The 15827-nt window shown below is 41.3% G+C and overlaps 1 protein-coding gene across 1 annotated transcript in view; it reads right to left on the reverse strand.

Moving 5' to 3' along the window:
* Positions 1-15827, reverse strand: part of SNX24 (sorting nexin 24) — a 156688-nt gene that overhangs the window by 46167 nt on the left and 94694 nt on the right. Inside the window, exon 3 of the mRNA XM_058737891.1 lies at positions 10990-11094. Within this exon, the coding sequence (XP_058593874.1) occupies positions 10990-11094 (105 nt within the window). The remainder of the gene's footprint in view (positions 1-10989; positions 11095-15827) is intronic.

Genomic DNA, 15827 nt, shown 5'->3' on the forward strand with positions numbered 1-15827 from the left:
ATTCCAGCATTTTCATGTAGCAACAGGTGATAGGCATCCCAACGGCTGTTCACCCAACAATTACCAAAATAAAATGCCACTCCAGCGTGTCAGCCGTAGTTTCTTACTGCAAAATGGGGAACGGGATCAAGTTGCCACAGAATCTTTAGAAGGGTAAAGAAGCTCATGAAAAAAGAAAGATAAAGACAGGTAAAAAATAAAGAAAGGCTGGCATGTCTGGGTGGCTCAGTCAGTTAAGCATCTGACTCTTGATTTGGGCTCAGGTCATGATCTCAGGGTTCATGGGTTTGAGCCTTGCATCCGACTCTGCTGACAGCACAGAACCTGCTTGGGTCTCTGTCTCCTTCTCTCTCTGCCACTCCCTGACTTGCTCTCCATCTCTCTCTCAAAATAAACAAGAATTAAAAAAAAAAAAAAAAAGATACGGGAGGCTGAGTGGCTCAGTTGGTTAAGCGCCAGACTTTGGCTCAGCTCATGATCTCACGGTTCATGGGTCTGGGCCATACGTTGGGCTCTATGCTGACAGCTCAGAGCCTGGAGCCTGCTTCAGATTCTGTGTCTCCTTCTCTCCTGCCTTTCCCTCACTTGTGTTGTGTCTATCTCTCTCAATAATAAAAAATAAACATAAAAAAAAGATAAAGAAAGGCTGGAAAATATGCACAGTGGAATCAGGAAGCCAGCCTACTTTGGAAGAAAGTGTCTTCTTAAGTACACTGGGGTGGGGAGGGTGGTGGCTGAATAATAGTCAAAGGCAGATAAAAGAAAAAAAATTATTCTATGTACCCCATGGCATTAAGCCTACATACTAGCTATGTAATTTAAAAACAACAACAACAACAACAACAAAAACCAAAAAAACATGTTTAGGTCACGACGCAACCTCTTTGGGAACTAACTTGTGGGAATGTTTAAGGTCTATTTTACAGCACATGTATATGACAGGTGGCATTTTATAAAGGCTTCTGCTCCAGTATGGAACATGACAAGTCACTTGCTGTGGCAGGTGGACCCTCCCAGAGATTCCTGCATAATCACATTCCCGCCCCTGAATGAACAGGATATCAAATCCATTTTGATTTGGGAAGCAAACACTGTCAAACACAATCTTATAATCAGTAAAATAATTAAACTTATTTTCCAAACTTTTCTGTGTTTGAAGAACGTATTGTAGCAAATTATGTATGTAACTGCAGAGGGAAGTCCATATGGTAAATCCTGGTAGTAGTATCTGGCTAGCCATGAGGAGTGATTTAGCACTTGAACATTTCACTAAGCCATATTTTCTTGGAAACGAATACTGAGGATCCTAAAAATGTTATATATGTAAACACACTCACAATATATACATTTAAATATATTTCACATGTCTTGTATTTATAAATATAAATATATATTATTTTAAAATATAAATACATATTACATCTAATTACACACACACATACACACACACATATATATAAATATACATAAGAAATTTTTAAAAAATGCATCACTGAGGTAATAAAAAAGTAAGGAATCACGAGCATCCTTACATCAAATGTAAACTGAAATCCTGATAGATGAGCAAGCACCAAAGCTTGTCCTTTCCCACAGGCAAGTCGAACCCTAGAACTCTGAGCATCTACTATGAAAGCTGCATGGACAGAAGAAATGAAGATAAAGCCTAAGCTTTGCTCAAGACAGGTGGGCATCAGGGATCTAAGAGGCGAACTCCAAATGAAGCTGCTGAAGGATACATACCCAGAGGAAGGGAGAGAAATAAACCCACTCACAGGTTTGGAACCTAATCTAATGCCTTTTGTGTGGTCCAAAAAAACTTTCTTTTTTTTTTTTTTTTTTTCAACGTTTTTTATTTATTTTTGGGACAGAGAGAGACAGAGCATGAACGGGGGAGGGGCAGAGAGAAAGAGGGAGACACAGAATCGGAAACAGGCTCCAGGCTCCGAGCCGTCAGCCCAGAGCCTGACGCGGGGCTCGAACTCACGGACCGCGAGATCGTGACCTGGCTGAAGTCGGACGCTTAACCGACTGCGCCACCCAGGTGCCCCCAAAAAAACTTTCAAGCTAAGAAGTCCCACCCAGTTGGTAGTGCTCCTAGCAAAAGCAAACAAAAATTCTATCTTGTGTAAAAAGTAAATTGAATCCTGGACATGAAAAAAAATCCCCAAGGATGAAGGTACAAGGAAATGCATTACCCAAGCTAAAAATTGAAACAAACAAAAACCACACATAAATACACTAAGAGGAAACAAAGTACCATGTGCAAAAACTAGCAGAAACAAATGAGACCTATGAAGACATCACTTTTATCAGAATGAGAATTAAAAAAAATAAAAAAAAGGGAGGGGGGGACGGAAGAGGCAACAATCAAAGATAGGATACCTGGGCATTTTCCAGAGACTGAAAGGTACCTATATTCAGATTGAGAGAGCGTGTACACACCCACACAAACGCACACACAATACACAAAAATATAAATGAAAAAAAAATGTACACCTAGATACAGAATAACTACAGTAACAAAGTTCTACGGTAAAACAGAACACCAAAGATGAAAAGAAGAATCAGAAGAATGACAGATTACATTTAAAAGGCAGAAAATTAAGGGCGCCTGGGTGGCTTAGTCCATTGAGTGCCTGACTCTCGATCTCTGCTCAGGTCATGATCTCAGGGTTCATGAGTTTAAGCCCCGCATCGGGCTCTGCAATGATGTCTGTATCCCCTTCTCTCTGCCCCTCACCGACTTGTGAGCTCTCTCTCTCTCTCTCTCTCTCTCAAGGTAAAGAAATAAACTTTTTTTTTAAAAGACAGAAAATTAAGTGTTTCTATTGATAAAAATTGGTATTTTATGACGTTTATTCTTTTTTACATGTCTTCCAAAAAAAAAGAAAATTCGTGTATCTTTAAAAAAAGAGAACCAAATTCCTTCACTCTTAGGATTACCATATGAATCAATTGGATTCTTTCCTAATACACATTACTGAATTTTAGTAATCTTATTTTTCCTATACCTTGCAACACTTTGCTACTTTGTGATTCTAAGTATCATTCCATCATTGCTCATCAGTTATTCTCAACTGTGCTAAGAAAATATGAAAATAATAAGAACATCTATAGAACAAAGGAATCATTTGGAAAGACAATGAAATAAATAATAATCATTACAATATGTTTTAGCTTTCTTACTGTGTTGCCCAAAGTACTCATTATCTTTCAAGGTTTGGAGACATCATCTTTGAAGTTACTTAAAAAGTTTTCATTGAACACAGTTAAATATTTAGCAATTTTCATTGTCTACCCAAAAGAATAAAGAGAAAAAAATCAAGGGAGTAAAGTGTTTCCTGATTATTAGATGACTCAGATAATGACAACTGAGAGAGACAGGAATACTCTAGACCACCACGATCCAACAGAAGTAAAATGGAAGCCACAGATATACTGCATAATAATTAAAAATGTAAAATTTGGGGCACTGGGGGGCTCAGTTGGTTAAGCTTCTGACTCTTGATTTCAGCTCAGGTCATGATGCCGCATTTCATAAATTCAACCCCCAACATCTGGCTCTGCGTTGATGGTGTGGAGCCTGCTTGGGATTCTCTCTCCCTGTCTCTTTGCCCTTCCCCCTCTCTCCCTCTCTCCAAATAAATAAATACACTTAAAAAAAAAGTAAATTTCACATTTAAATTATTTGGTAGCCACATGAAAAAAGTAAAAAGGAACAATATATTTTGTTTGACCCTATACAAAATATTACTTCAAGTGTAATCATTATAAAAGCTATTGAGATATTTTACATTCTTTCTTGTACTAAGGTTTTGAAATCTGTGTATATTTTACAGAACATCTTGATTCAGACTAGCCACATTTCAAATGTTTATTAGCCACATCTGACTACTGGCTTCCATAATATATACCAAAATTGGGTGCATAGGTAAAGTCATAGATCGTGAAACTTCAGATGCTATCACAGATGAATTTTCTCACACTTACAGATCAATGACAAAAAAGGAAATACAGTATTCTCTTGGAGATGTTCATTCGATAGTAAGAACTTTACCATACATTACTTCACATCCAGAACTTGGATCATTTCATTTTGCTAAAAGAATGTGGAACACTATTCTTTCACTTTTTATGATGTTTGTGTACCAAGATTTATTTAACACATGCTTTATTTTACTTGACAAAAGCATATACAAAGGTGTCTGGAAGGAAATAGTAGAGTAGAAGTTTAAAAAAAGTTTATTAATTTAGTCATTCTAGTTGTGTCTCTAAATCTAAAAAGGAAAATATTTTGCAATTAGGCAGCAAAGATATAAGCCACTGTCTCTTCAACACATCTATTAACCATCAAGGTTTCCAAAGATTTGGACTGTGAAAATGCATGTCTAAGAAAAAGAACCATTAACAATGGTAAGCTAGAACCTACTAGAGATATACTTAAAATCTGGAAGCTTTTACAAGGCTTACAAGATGATTTATGTTTCATGTTCATGCAGAGTAGTTCAAGATCAAGGAGGTATACTGTTCAAAAGATGCTGCCCATTTAAAAACTAGGAAAATAAGGACTAAAACTTTTGAGTTTGTGATGCTGAAATTCCGATCAAAATTCTAGTGAAGTTGTATTTCACTTTTCTCATTTGAATTTCTGTAAATTATTCATTAAAAAAACTACAAAAACAGTAGTGATTACTACAAAAAATGGTGATAACCATTTTTCCTGGGAAACCAAGAGTTAAAGTATTTGAAAAAGATAAAAACAGACCTCCAAAGAAACATCCAGGCAGATTAGGGGGGAAAAATCAGACAAAATTTCTAAAACAAAAAAGTATAATATTAAAACCTAAAAAATCAAAGGACAGACTTCCAGTTCTGTTAAGATGGAACAGCTATACTTTTTCCCTTTCTCCTGCTGAATGCAACTAAAACATTTTATTGGACATTGTACCTAAGGTTGAGGGAAGAAATGAAACCTGCCAGCACCTAAGGAATGCCACAGAGGTACATTTTATCTTTCCTGGGATTTCGTTTTGCCTGACGTATCTTGACACACAGCAGAAAAAGCTGGCAGCCAGGAAATACCAAGAGTTGCAGACAAATAAAGCCTCAATAAAAGCCCATTTCCTTTAGTAAGAAGGCTGTGAAAACGATAGCCTAGTAAGAGAGAAAACTTTTAGACACCGATCACTCTACTCAACCCAACGACCACAGAAAGAATAGTTGCTCCACTTCCACTCAAGCCAGGGAAAGCCTAGAAGGAAGCCTAGACTTCCAACCTCATGAGACTTCAATGGGGCACTCAATGCCAGGGGGGTGTCAGAGAAGGCCAAGCAGAGAGCCAGGATTCTCACTGCCCCAAGACAGTAACATGCCCCACCCAAAGCGTCAGTGGCAACCAAGGGAGAGCTGGGACTCCTTTCCTCTTAGCAGTAATGAATACCCTTTCCAGCCCAGGTGTCAACCAAGGCCAAGTGGGAAATCTGGTCTTCTACCTGCATCTGGCAGAAATGAGATAAAGTCCCCCCACCTGTCCCCCAGGCTGAGGGGTATCAGAGAAGGCCAGCCAAGATGGGAGGTTTAGATAAGATCCGGAGTCTCGTCACAAAATACAAAAATGTCTAGGAATCAACCAAAATCATTCCTCGTATCAGACCCAGGAAGCTCTCAAACTGAATAAAAAAGACAATCGATAGACGCCAACACTGAGAAGACAAAGATGTTAGATAATGACTTGTAAGGCAGCCAAGATAAAAATATTTCAATGAGTAGGGGCGCCTGGGTGGCTCAGTCGGTTGGGCGTCCGACTTCGGCTCAGGTCACGATCTCGCGGTCCGTGAGTTCGAGCCCCGCGTCGGGCTCTGCGCTGACAGCTCAGAGCCTGGAGCCTGTTTCAGATTCTGTGTCTCCCTCTCTCTCTGACCTTCCCTTATTCATGCTCTGTCTCTCTCTCTCTCAAAAATGAATAAACGTTAAAAAAAATATATTTCAATGAGTAATTATGAGCACGTTTGAAACAAAAGAAACAATACAAAAACTCAACAAAGACATATAGGGGGTCAGCAAAGAAATAAAAGCTATATAAAGAACAATCAGTGGGAATTTTAAACCTGAAAAATACAATAATCAAACTAAAAAGCTCAGTGGACAGGTTCAACAGCAGAATGGAAAGAACAGAGGAAAAAGTCAGCAAATGGAAAGACAGAACAGCAGAAATGATCTTATCTGACCCACGCAGAGAAAAAAGTCTGAAAAAAAAAAAACCCAGAAGAAGACCCAAGTGTCCGTGGGACTACAGCACAAAACACCCCATGTATCCCTACGATCACAGTCCTAGAAGAAGAGGAGAAAGCAGGGAGGAGAGAAACAAAACTCCCAACAGGAAAAACCCAAAGCAATACACACCAAGGCACACAATGAAGCTTCTGAAAACTAACGACAAAGATAAAATCTTGAAAAAGACATCTTAAAACCTCATCTCACAAGTGGAAAACACTAATATGACAGCAGATTTTATCATTAACTACAGAAGCCAGAAGGAAGTGGTACAGTATTTTCCAAGTGGAAAAAAACAAAACAGGGACCGTCAACCCAGAATCCTAGATCTAGAGTGGTCTAGAGTGATGAGATGTGAAACATCCTAAAATCCTTGTTGTGCTCAGGAGGAGACTAAAGAGAACAGGTAACTATGACAAGAATAGATGCAAACTAACAGAGGAAGGAAAATGGAAAGAGAAAAAGGGGGGGTTGGGGGCAGGGGAAATCTGCCACCAATCCAAACGTGGGCAAGAAAAGCAAAAGCTCACAAAAAAAGGGACCAAGAGAGAAAGGATGGATGTTTGAACTAAGCTCAATCATAGGAGCAATCCTTGAAATGTAAGTGGAAAATTTGAACACACCTTTTTCTTGCAGATCAAAAAGCCACGTTTGACTGAATAGCACACTTAACCAGCTTCATTTGATTATATATAGCTCAGTGCATTCAAGAATTAGAGAAGACGCGTTTTCAAGCACACGATGTCAATTTTAATAAATGTTTCATGCACTAGAGGAAGAGTTAAAAATATAATACTCTGGTCCACCAGACTACTGGCCCAAGGGAACATTGTACTATATTGTACATGTTCAAAAAACAAATGAGGGGCAGGCTAGTCAGGTAATCGGGTCCTCTGACTACAGCATTCTGCAAGTGCTTTTTGAGAAACCCCACACCAGCTGTGGACTGTTTTCTCCAAATGAACTTTTCTTTAAGGCTTTCTTTCTGGCTGAGATTATCCTTAGTCTCGATTTCTATGGGTCACTTGGATCTCTAGCTCCCAACACTCACTGCAGAGTTAACCGTTTTTCCCTCCTTATGAATAAGATGAAAACATAAACTGCTGTTGTTCTTAAGTAAATGACATGAGATGTGTGTCTCTTTCTCAGAAACATAAATCTCACATTACTGCAACAAGTGACGCATGAGAAATACACATGAAAAGTCTTTGTCTAAGCCCGGCCAGCTTGCGATTTCACGCTGCTACTGAAGAACGGAGAGGGACCCGCCCATTCGACCAGTCTCAGATAAGAAAATGAGGCCAGGGCGGAACCTCAACCTTGCCCACTGTTTGTTTTTCTTTTCTGGAAGAGTATGGATCTTTATTTCTGACATACTGAAATTTTGCCAGCTGTGTCCAAGCCCTGGAGGGCTTCTATGGTTCTCTGGGTTCTGCCCTCGGGGCACCTGGTCTATGTAAAGGCTCACAGCCTCCAGCCGGGGAAAATGTTCAACTATTTTTCCTTTGATTATTTCCTCCCCTACTTTTGTATTTTCCCCTCTTCCTTCTTTCTGGGACTCTGCGACGTTAGACCTGGTTAGGCCCTCTATGTGTCTTGTCTTTCGTTGCAGAGTAGGTGTACCTGTACTTTATGGAACAATTTCACAACCAGAGAGAAGCTATGGAACTTTTCCAGTTGGAAGACACAACGAATCCTAAGAATTCTTTTTTTCTTTTTTACTTTTTTTAATGTGTATTCATTTTTGAGAGAGAGAGAGAGGGAGAGACAGAGCATGAACAGTGAAGGGCAGAGAGAGAGGGAGACAGAATCTGAAGCAGTTTCCAGGCTCTTGACACGGGGCTCCAACTCACAAACCACGAGATCATGACCTGAGAGGAAGTTGGATGCTTAACCGACTGAGCCACCCAGCTGCCCCTGTAGGATTCTAAATAATCAAGTTATGGATTTTAAAAATTCCCAATCTATCAATCTATCAAGGGAAATGGGGGTAGGTAGTTAAGTAAGTTGCGAAAGTTTATGATTATAAGGACATTTCTTTTACAATTATTAATATAGCCTTAAGTAAAACTATGTCAAGGCTGAAAAATTAGAAACTCTACAATGCAGCTTTAAAAGAGCCTCCTGAGAGTTAAGAAACTAACATTTCAGGCCATCTCATTAACTAATAAATTCCAGGAAGTGAGGCAGGTTTTGTAACCATACTACACCTCAGTTTCTCCATCTCTAAAATAAAAGAGCAGTGTGGGCCACCTTAGGGAATGGTGTTGCACTCACCCATGGTCCAGAATGTACTAGCTGATCTCTGGACAAGTGTTTTCTGGGGCCCTCTCAAAGGCTAATCTGCCTGTTCTATGGGTGGGAAGGTGAGGCCAGACAGAAAATCATGAACATAAATGAAGGGCAGGAGGCAGGTTGGACTAGGTAACGTCTAAGGTCACAGTGAGCTTTAGATGCTCTGACTTGGGCTATAATACTCTCTCAGGTTTATGGGCCAGAGAAGGGCCAGTTCATGAAAAGACTGGCCTACTCCTTTTTTTTTTTATAAGTTTATTTATTTATTCTGAAAAAAAGAGAGACAGAGCGAACAAGTGAGCACAAGCCGGGGACGGGCAGACAGAGAAGGAAAGAGAGGATCCCAAGCAGGCTCTGCACAGTCAACACAGAGCCTGACATGGGCCTCAAACTCATGAACCGTAAGATCATGGAGGCTGTCTTACTCCTCAAGAGGCTTACATACCACAAGTTATCCCAAAATGATGCATAACCCAGGGTTTTCATTTCACTTGGGACAGATAAAGCATTCCCACTCATCTTTCCAACTTCCACCTAGCTCCCACTGCCAACAAAGAGAATCAGGTAGAAAAGGGAGAAGAGAAAGCTCCCTGCAACTCCTTGGAGACTGAAGTGACAAGAAAACGAATATTAAACTCACAACAGGAACCAAGCCCTTTTGGTCCCTCAACCACATCTTTCAAGCCCCATTTCTGAGAATAGAAAATTCCAAGCCCAATTTGAGAGTCACTGTAAACTCCTCTCGGTGCCAGATGATTTTATCTGCATATTTATATTCAAAGTACAAACAACTTAAAATGTTTACACTAAGTAGTAATGGAAGTCATGTGTCAAAGACAATGGGAGGAAAAAGAGGAAAGCGTTCTTTACAACGAAAGCTTGAAGATATACAATATCCGTGGAAAATCTGGCTTATGAGTAAGAATGCACTGTTTACCTATTCCATTTAATTACAGAGAACATGACTTTCTACCCTTTGCATACACAATGTCTAAAGTCTCGTGTTTTGGTTTTTTGCTTTGGTTTTGCTCTGCAATGCTGCCAGAAGCTTGGGAACGCTCACAGCTCCATGTACAGAGTCCCAGGGAACACAGCCACACACGTTCTTGTCCTTTGTGGTCCCCCTTTCCTTTAATCTCCCACTTTCAGGGAGAGGCAGTGAAAACCGCCATGCCCAAAGGAAGAGAACAAAAACAGTCAAGACAGCCCTCCTCAGATGATCGCAAGGTCTCCAGCATGTCAACTCTCCTTGGAGAACACCATCAAGACCAAGAAAACTATGCAAGGCCACCAAGAGGCTCTTGGCATCTCTCTAGTGGGAGAGAGTCATCTGAAGCATGCAGTGACAGCGTATCCTCCCCTTGTAACCAAGAGCGATTCAGGCACGACCACCCAGAAAAACTCTGTCGTGGAAACTGGGTCCTGGCTTCCCAGAGCCTCCAGCTACCTGCCTGCACAGAACCCGCCCTAAGATTAAAGCTTACAGGGGTTACAAGGTATTATTCATAAAAAGGACAGTAACAGCCGCTGTTTCTGTGATGTAACATGTCTCAGACGGATAGCTCATCACGGCGAATCCATAACCCTCAGGTGAGGTCCAGCTCTGCTCTTCCTTATCTTCCCAGCTATGCTCACCTGGGTCATTCCCATGCATCTGCCTGTCAATTGTTCAGTGTCCTGGCTGAACACCTGACCTGTGCCATCCTTGCACCTGCCCTGTGTGGTTCTCTTCGGATTAATGACTACATGAAATATTCATCTGAGGCCTTTAGCCTTTTATATTTAAAAACAGAGAGAAGTTGACACTGCTGTATCTTTTCTTTTGCTTTTCCTGTCACTTAGGACAAGTGTTGTTCTTTCTTCCCTCAATAGTTCCACTTGCTCCTCTCAGCTGCAGAAAAGAGCGTCCTATTGCATTCTTTCACAAGCACACATTCTAATTTTCAAAGAAGCCGACACTTCATCAGAGGCAATTAATTTTTATGCACTTGTTCTGAACTTGATTCCATATATGGACTGGCCAGGCACAACAAAAATTCAGTTTCTCTATGTCCTCAAAACCCAAAACTAAAGGCTAGGAATGCCATGAGAAAGCAATAAATCTTGGAAAGAAAACAAAAAGCAAAAAGTAACTCACAGAGCTGAATTAAAACATGGACAGATTTGCTTTACATCAGTTTTTACCTTTATACTAAATTTTCACTTCCTCGATCCAGAGAACCAATTACAAAGGCAACTTCATTAAAGCTAAGAGGACCAACTGACAACATATTTTTAATTTTAAACTTTCTTTATTTTAATCTAGAATGTTTGACTGTTGATATATTTTGCGTCTCACCCAGAAGTTCTGACAAAAAAAATATCGAGACATAAATTTATTTAAACTGCATTTTATTGACCGAGGATCTAAACACATCTTACCTGTAAATATGTTTCCAAACCTTGTCGTCGTTGCTCCAAGACTTTTGGGACCCAGTTCCTAACATGTTTAGAAGGGATTTCTGGAGTTTTTATACATTTCTTAAGCTGTAAAGATAGAAACAAACAAAAATACAGAAAAATGTCTCAATTATAAAGACATTATTTGAGGGGGAAAGGCAGTAAAAGGAAATGAGCCACAACTATCTCCAATAAAAAAGATACAAGAAAATATAATTACAGTGAAATTTCGTTAACAAATTCTTTACTTGGCTTTCCTAAGTGTTTAGGTTTCGGGATAAGCGTTTTATGGTTTTGGTAGATTTTGCTGTGCTTGTATGTCACTGAGTATTTCAGACGGGATTACTTTTTTCCAAAAAATTAAAAGCTCACTAAATGCATTATAATGGAGGTAAAGACATTTATAATCTTTTTAAATTTACTTTTTAACGTTTATTCATTTTTGAGAAACAGAGAGCACAAGCAGGGGAATGGCAGAGAGAGGGGGAGACACAGAATCTGAAGCAGGCTTCAGGGTCTCAGCTGTCAGCACAGAACCCGATGTGTGGCTTGAACTCACAACGCGAGATGGTGACCTGTGCTCAAGTCGGACACCCAACCGTCTGAGCCACCCAGGCACCCCTATAATTTTCAAAATCAATTAATATAATGAAATTTTGCTCAGAAGAAGTAAAGTCTTTCTACATATTATTTCACATAAAAAAGCAAAATAAAATGCAATGTTTCTAACCATCTCGCTGGAAATGACACGTAAACTAGACCAAACTACTTGGAGAGTTTCTCAAAAGGTCTTCAATAGAATGAACTTAAGTTTTTTAAAACAGAGAGACTGATCCTTCCAATGCTCCTAAGATTTAGGTCCAAATGTTGTTCATGAAAAACCACGGTTCTCAGCTAAGTCTTTCTGGGCAGCAGTTTTAAGGGACAACATATATAAAGAAAAATTCTACTGGAACCTGAGTTAGCACTGCCTGTGGGAGACTCATCCTATGACATCAACATCCTAACCTGTGAAGGTCACCTTACACGGCCAGGTACTTTGCACAGGGGTCTTAAAATGGAACAATTCTCCTCGACTATCCAGGTGGGCTCAGTGTAATAATAAGATGCCCGATGAGAAGGAAGCAGGAGGCTCCGATTCAGAGAGAGCCTGGAGGATGCTACGTGGCTGGGTTCATCGACAGAGGGAGGGTCGAGAGCCCAGGGGACCTCGAGAAGCTAGAAGGAGAGGGAATGGATGCGCCCCTCCAGCCTGGGGATGCCTTGATTTTAGCCCAGGGAAACTCGTTGTGGACTTCTGACCACCAGAAGAATAAGAAAATAAATTTCTGTTGTCTTAAGCCCTCAGTTGGTGCTAACATGTTAGAGCAGCAATATGAAACCAACACACGGACTCAAATGGAATGAAGTTTAATGTTCTAATTAAAAATTTGGAAAAAAAAAAAATTTGGAAACCCTGCTGAGACTGTGTAGCGGGAAGCCAGACCTGGTGTTGGAAGTAAGAATATACAGATTAAACGGGCACCTGGGTGGCTCACTTGGTTAGGCGTCTGACTCTTGATTTTGACTCAGGTCATGATCTCACACTCTGTGAGAGCGAGCCTTGCATCGGGCTCTGAGCTGACAGCGCGGAGGCTGCTTGGGATTCTCCGGCTCCCTCTCTCTCTCTGCTCCTTTCCAATTCTCATACACACTCTCGCTCTTGCTCTTTTGCTTTCTCTTGCTCGCTAAGATATAAATGAGTAAATAAACAATAAAAAAAGAAAAGAATGTGCAGATTACGACCTGCTGAGTAAGGGCCATACGTCCTGAACACCTGAGCTCCCACTTTGGGGAAATGGACCCTATGGGCTTGCTGTGAATGAAGGCAAGGTTTCACTATACCCGAGGAGAGGAAAGAGAGTCCAGAAGCGGGGGAGGGGTGGCAGGTCAGGAACAAGCAGGAGATAAGACAGCAGGGTGACAAGCACCTATCACTGATCACTTTCAGCTGGTCAGGACTGAGGTCACCAAATTTCCGAGGGCTTGACTCCAAGTGGTTATTTTAAAAGGTGCCAGGAAAGCCAAGTGGGAATGTATGGAGGGAATCCTGAACTCAGGTCCTTATCTAAAATGTCCGGACCTTACCTAAATGTCCGGGTGTGAGCAGGGTTATCATACTGTAAAATGCCTAGACAGCAGCCTAGGAAATCACAATTGTCTTTCAAAGTTTCAAAAACTCAGATAAACAAGTTTTTCTCCTCACACATTGCTCCTTTTTAAAAAAATTTTTTTTAATGTTTATTCGTTTTTGAGAGAGAGAAAGAGAAAGAGAGAGAGAGAGAGAGAGAGAAAGTGGGGGAGGGGCAGAGAGAGAGAGGAAGACACAGCATCCAAAGCAGGCTCCAGGTTCCGAGCTGTCAGCACAGAGCCTGTCATGGGGCTCAAACCCATCATCGAACTGTGAGATCATGACCTGAGCCAAAACTGACTGACTCACCCAGGCGCCCCCACATCATTTTAAATGGGAAGCTTAGTGAATGTCTTGAGCAAGGGCATGACTTAATATAAATTCACTTTAAGGAGGTCATGAGAGATTCCATAATCAGGCAGCACTATACTGGGGCTCTTTTTCCTGACAGAAACGCCAAGCACTCCTGGAGCGACAGCCGCTGTACTGTAACCAGAAGAGTGAAAGGCGCGTGCTAACATAAAGGTGGTAAAGCAGAAAGACCAGAAGGAACTTGGGATATGGACACTGTGGAATTGCAACGTCAACTTGGAGTGCCTGCTTTCAGTTTTGTTGCAATGTGAGAATCTTCTCGCACCTGTTTAAGAAACCTAATCAAGTTCCTAATATATCCAATGAAAAATACTCCTGGCACAAAGGAATCCATTGTTTAGTTTTGGTGATTCTAAGTCTCAGATGCCCCCGAGGCACTCACATAGAGATAAAATGTAGGCAGGTGGAAAGGAGTCTAGATCTAGGCATCGGAATACGTTCAGTGGTACTGAGAACCATTAAACTAGATGACGTGACAGTGGGGCGTTTCTCTGTTGGCACAGATGGGAAAAAAGTGCTGTGATGGCAGAATCTGAAGACAGCTCCCAAGATCCCTGCCCCTTAGTGCATGTGTGCCTACATAATCCCCTCCCATGGGGTCATATGGGATCAGTGAATGTGGGCAGGACAGCCGTTCCTTTGATGAGGTTACCTTTTATGAGACCCGGTCCTAGCACACAGACTCATGGCTTTGCCATGTTCCAACCACATGGCATAGATGCTGAGAGCTACCCTTGGCCAAAAAATCAGCAAAAAAAAAAAGGGGGGGGGCCTCAGCCCCATGACAGCAATAAACCTACTTTCACCTAAACAAGCTTGGAAGAGGACCCTGAGCCCCAGATGGGACCATAGCCTTGGCCACACCTGGATGCCCACCTGGTGAGACCCTAAGCAGAGAACCCAGTACACCTGTGCCTGGACTCCTGCTCCAGAGAAACTCCCAAATGATACAGTTGTCTTGTTTTAAGCTGCTGAGTGAGTGGCAGTTCCTTACACTGCAATGGGACATGGCTACAATGGCAGAGATCTCTGATTCTGAGAGGCAGGGCAGAGAAGCAGGCAGGCACTGAGCAGGAGGTGAAACCACACCTTCACACAAGAAAGGTTTCCAAGAAGCGGGCACAGTCCGACTGCCCAGCCAGGCTGGGGAAGTCAAACAGTGGGTAAGGAGGGAATAGGAAAGGATAGAGCAGAGCCTCCATTTTCAAGAAATTCTACCAAGAAAGGAGAGTAATGCGGGCAACATGGGAGGGAAGCAGGGAGGCAAAGGTGAGTTTTATTACGTTAAATGGGAAACACTAGCACATGTTCATTTATTTATGAGATTGATCCAATACTGAGGAACAAGGGAGAGAGAGAGAAACCATTTATGATTGTCTGTATGGGAATAAATATATATCTCATCTCTACACCATTTGAGGTATTTCTCAAACAGAGACAAAGCCAAAAATGCTCAAGTATTCTGTGGTAATAAATTTATTCGGTTACAATTTAAACCTCAGGAAACTTCCTTTAAAACTGTTGAATCATGGGGCGCCTGGGTGGCTCAGTCGGTGAAGCATCCGACTTCAACTCAGGTCATGATCTCGCAGCTTGTGAGTTCAAGCCCCACGTCAGGCTTGGAAGCTGCTTCGGATTCTGTGTCTCCCTCTCTCTCTGCCTTTTCCCTGCTTCAGATTCTGTGTCTCCCTCTCTCTCTGCCCTTTCCCTGCTCACTCTCTCCCTCTCTCTCTCTCAAGAATAAATAAACATTAAAAAAAAAAAAAAACAACTGTTGAATCGTGACATTTCTTACATTGTAAAATAGAAAATCAACTCCATTATCTGTCTCTCCTTTTTTTTTTTTTAAATCTTGAAGATAGAGTACTGAAAACACTTTTCCTTTTCATTTATGTCAGGAGTGTGGAGGAGGCCGATCATCATAGCTGCGGGGATCTGTGACAGCGTTTGTAGGTGAGTAATGAATTGCTTTAGATGAGGAGAGACAAACCCAAGACAATATGTTTCCAGCAGGGCTCAGCTGCTCACAAGATAAATACTCCTCTGCCACTCCATGGGATGATTAACTGTTCTGGCCATGCTGCATCCGGCCACACGGCCTTTCTGATCCACACGGATAGCCACCAGATTCCATGATACTGAAGGCACAATCCCCTCTGCCTGGAGTCATCTTTTTATTTATTTATTTATTTTTAATTTTTAAAAGGTTTTTGTAAGTAATCTCTATGCCCAACGTGGGGCTCAAACTCACGACCCCAAGATCAAGAGTCGCACGCTC

Source organism: Neofelis nebulosa, chromosome 1 (genome assembly GCF_028018385.1).
Source record: "Neofelis nebulosa isolate mNeoNeb1 chromosome 1, mNeoNeb1.pri, whole genome shotgun sequence".
Classification (NCBI taxonomy): Eukaryota; Metazoa; Chordata; class Mammalia; order Carnivora; family Felidae; genus Neofelis; species Neofelis nebulosa.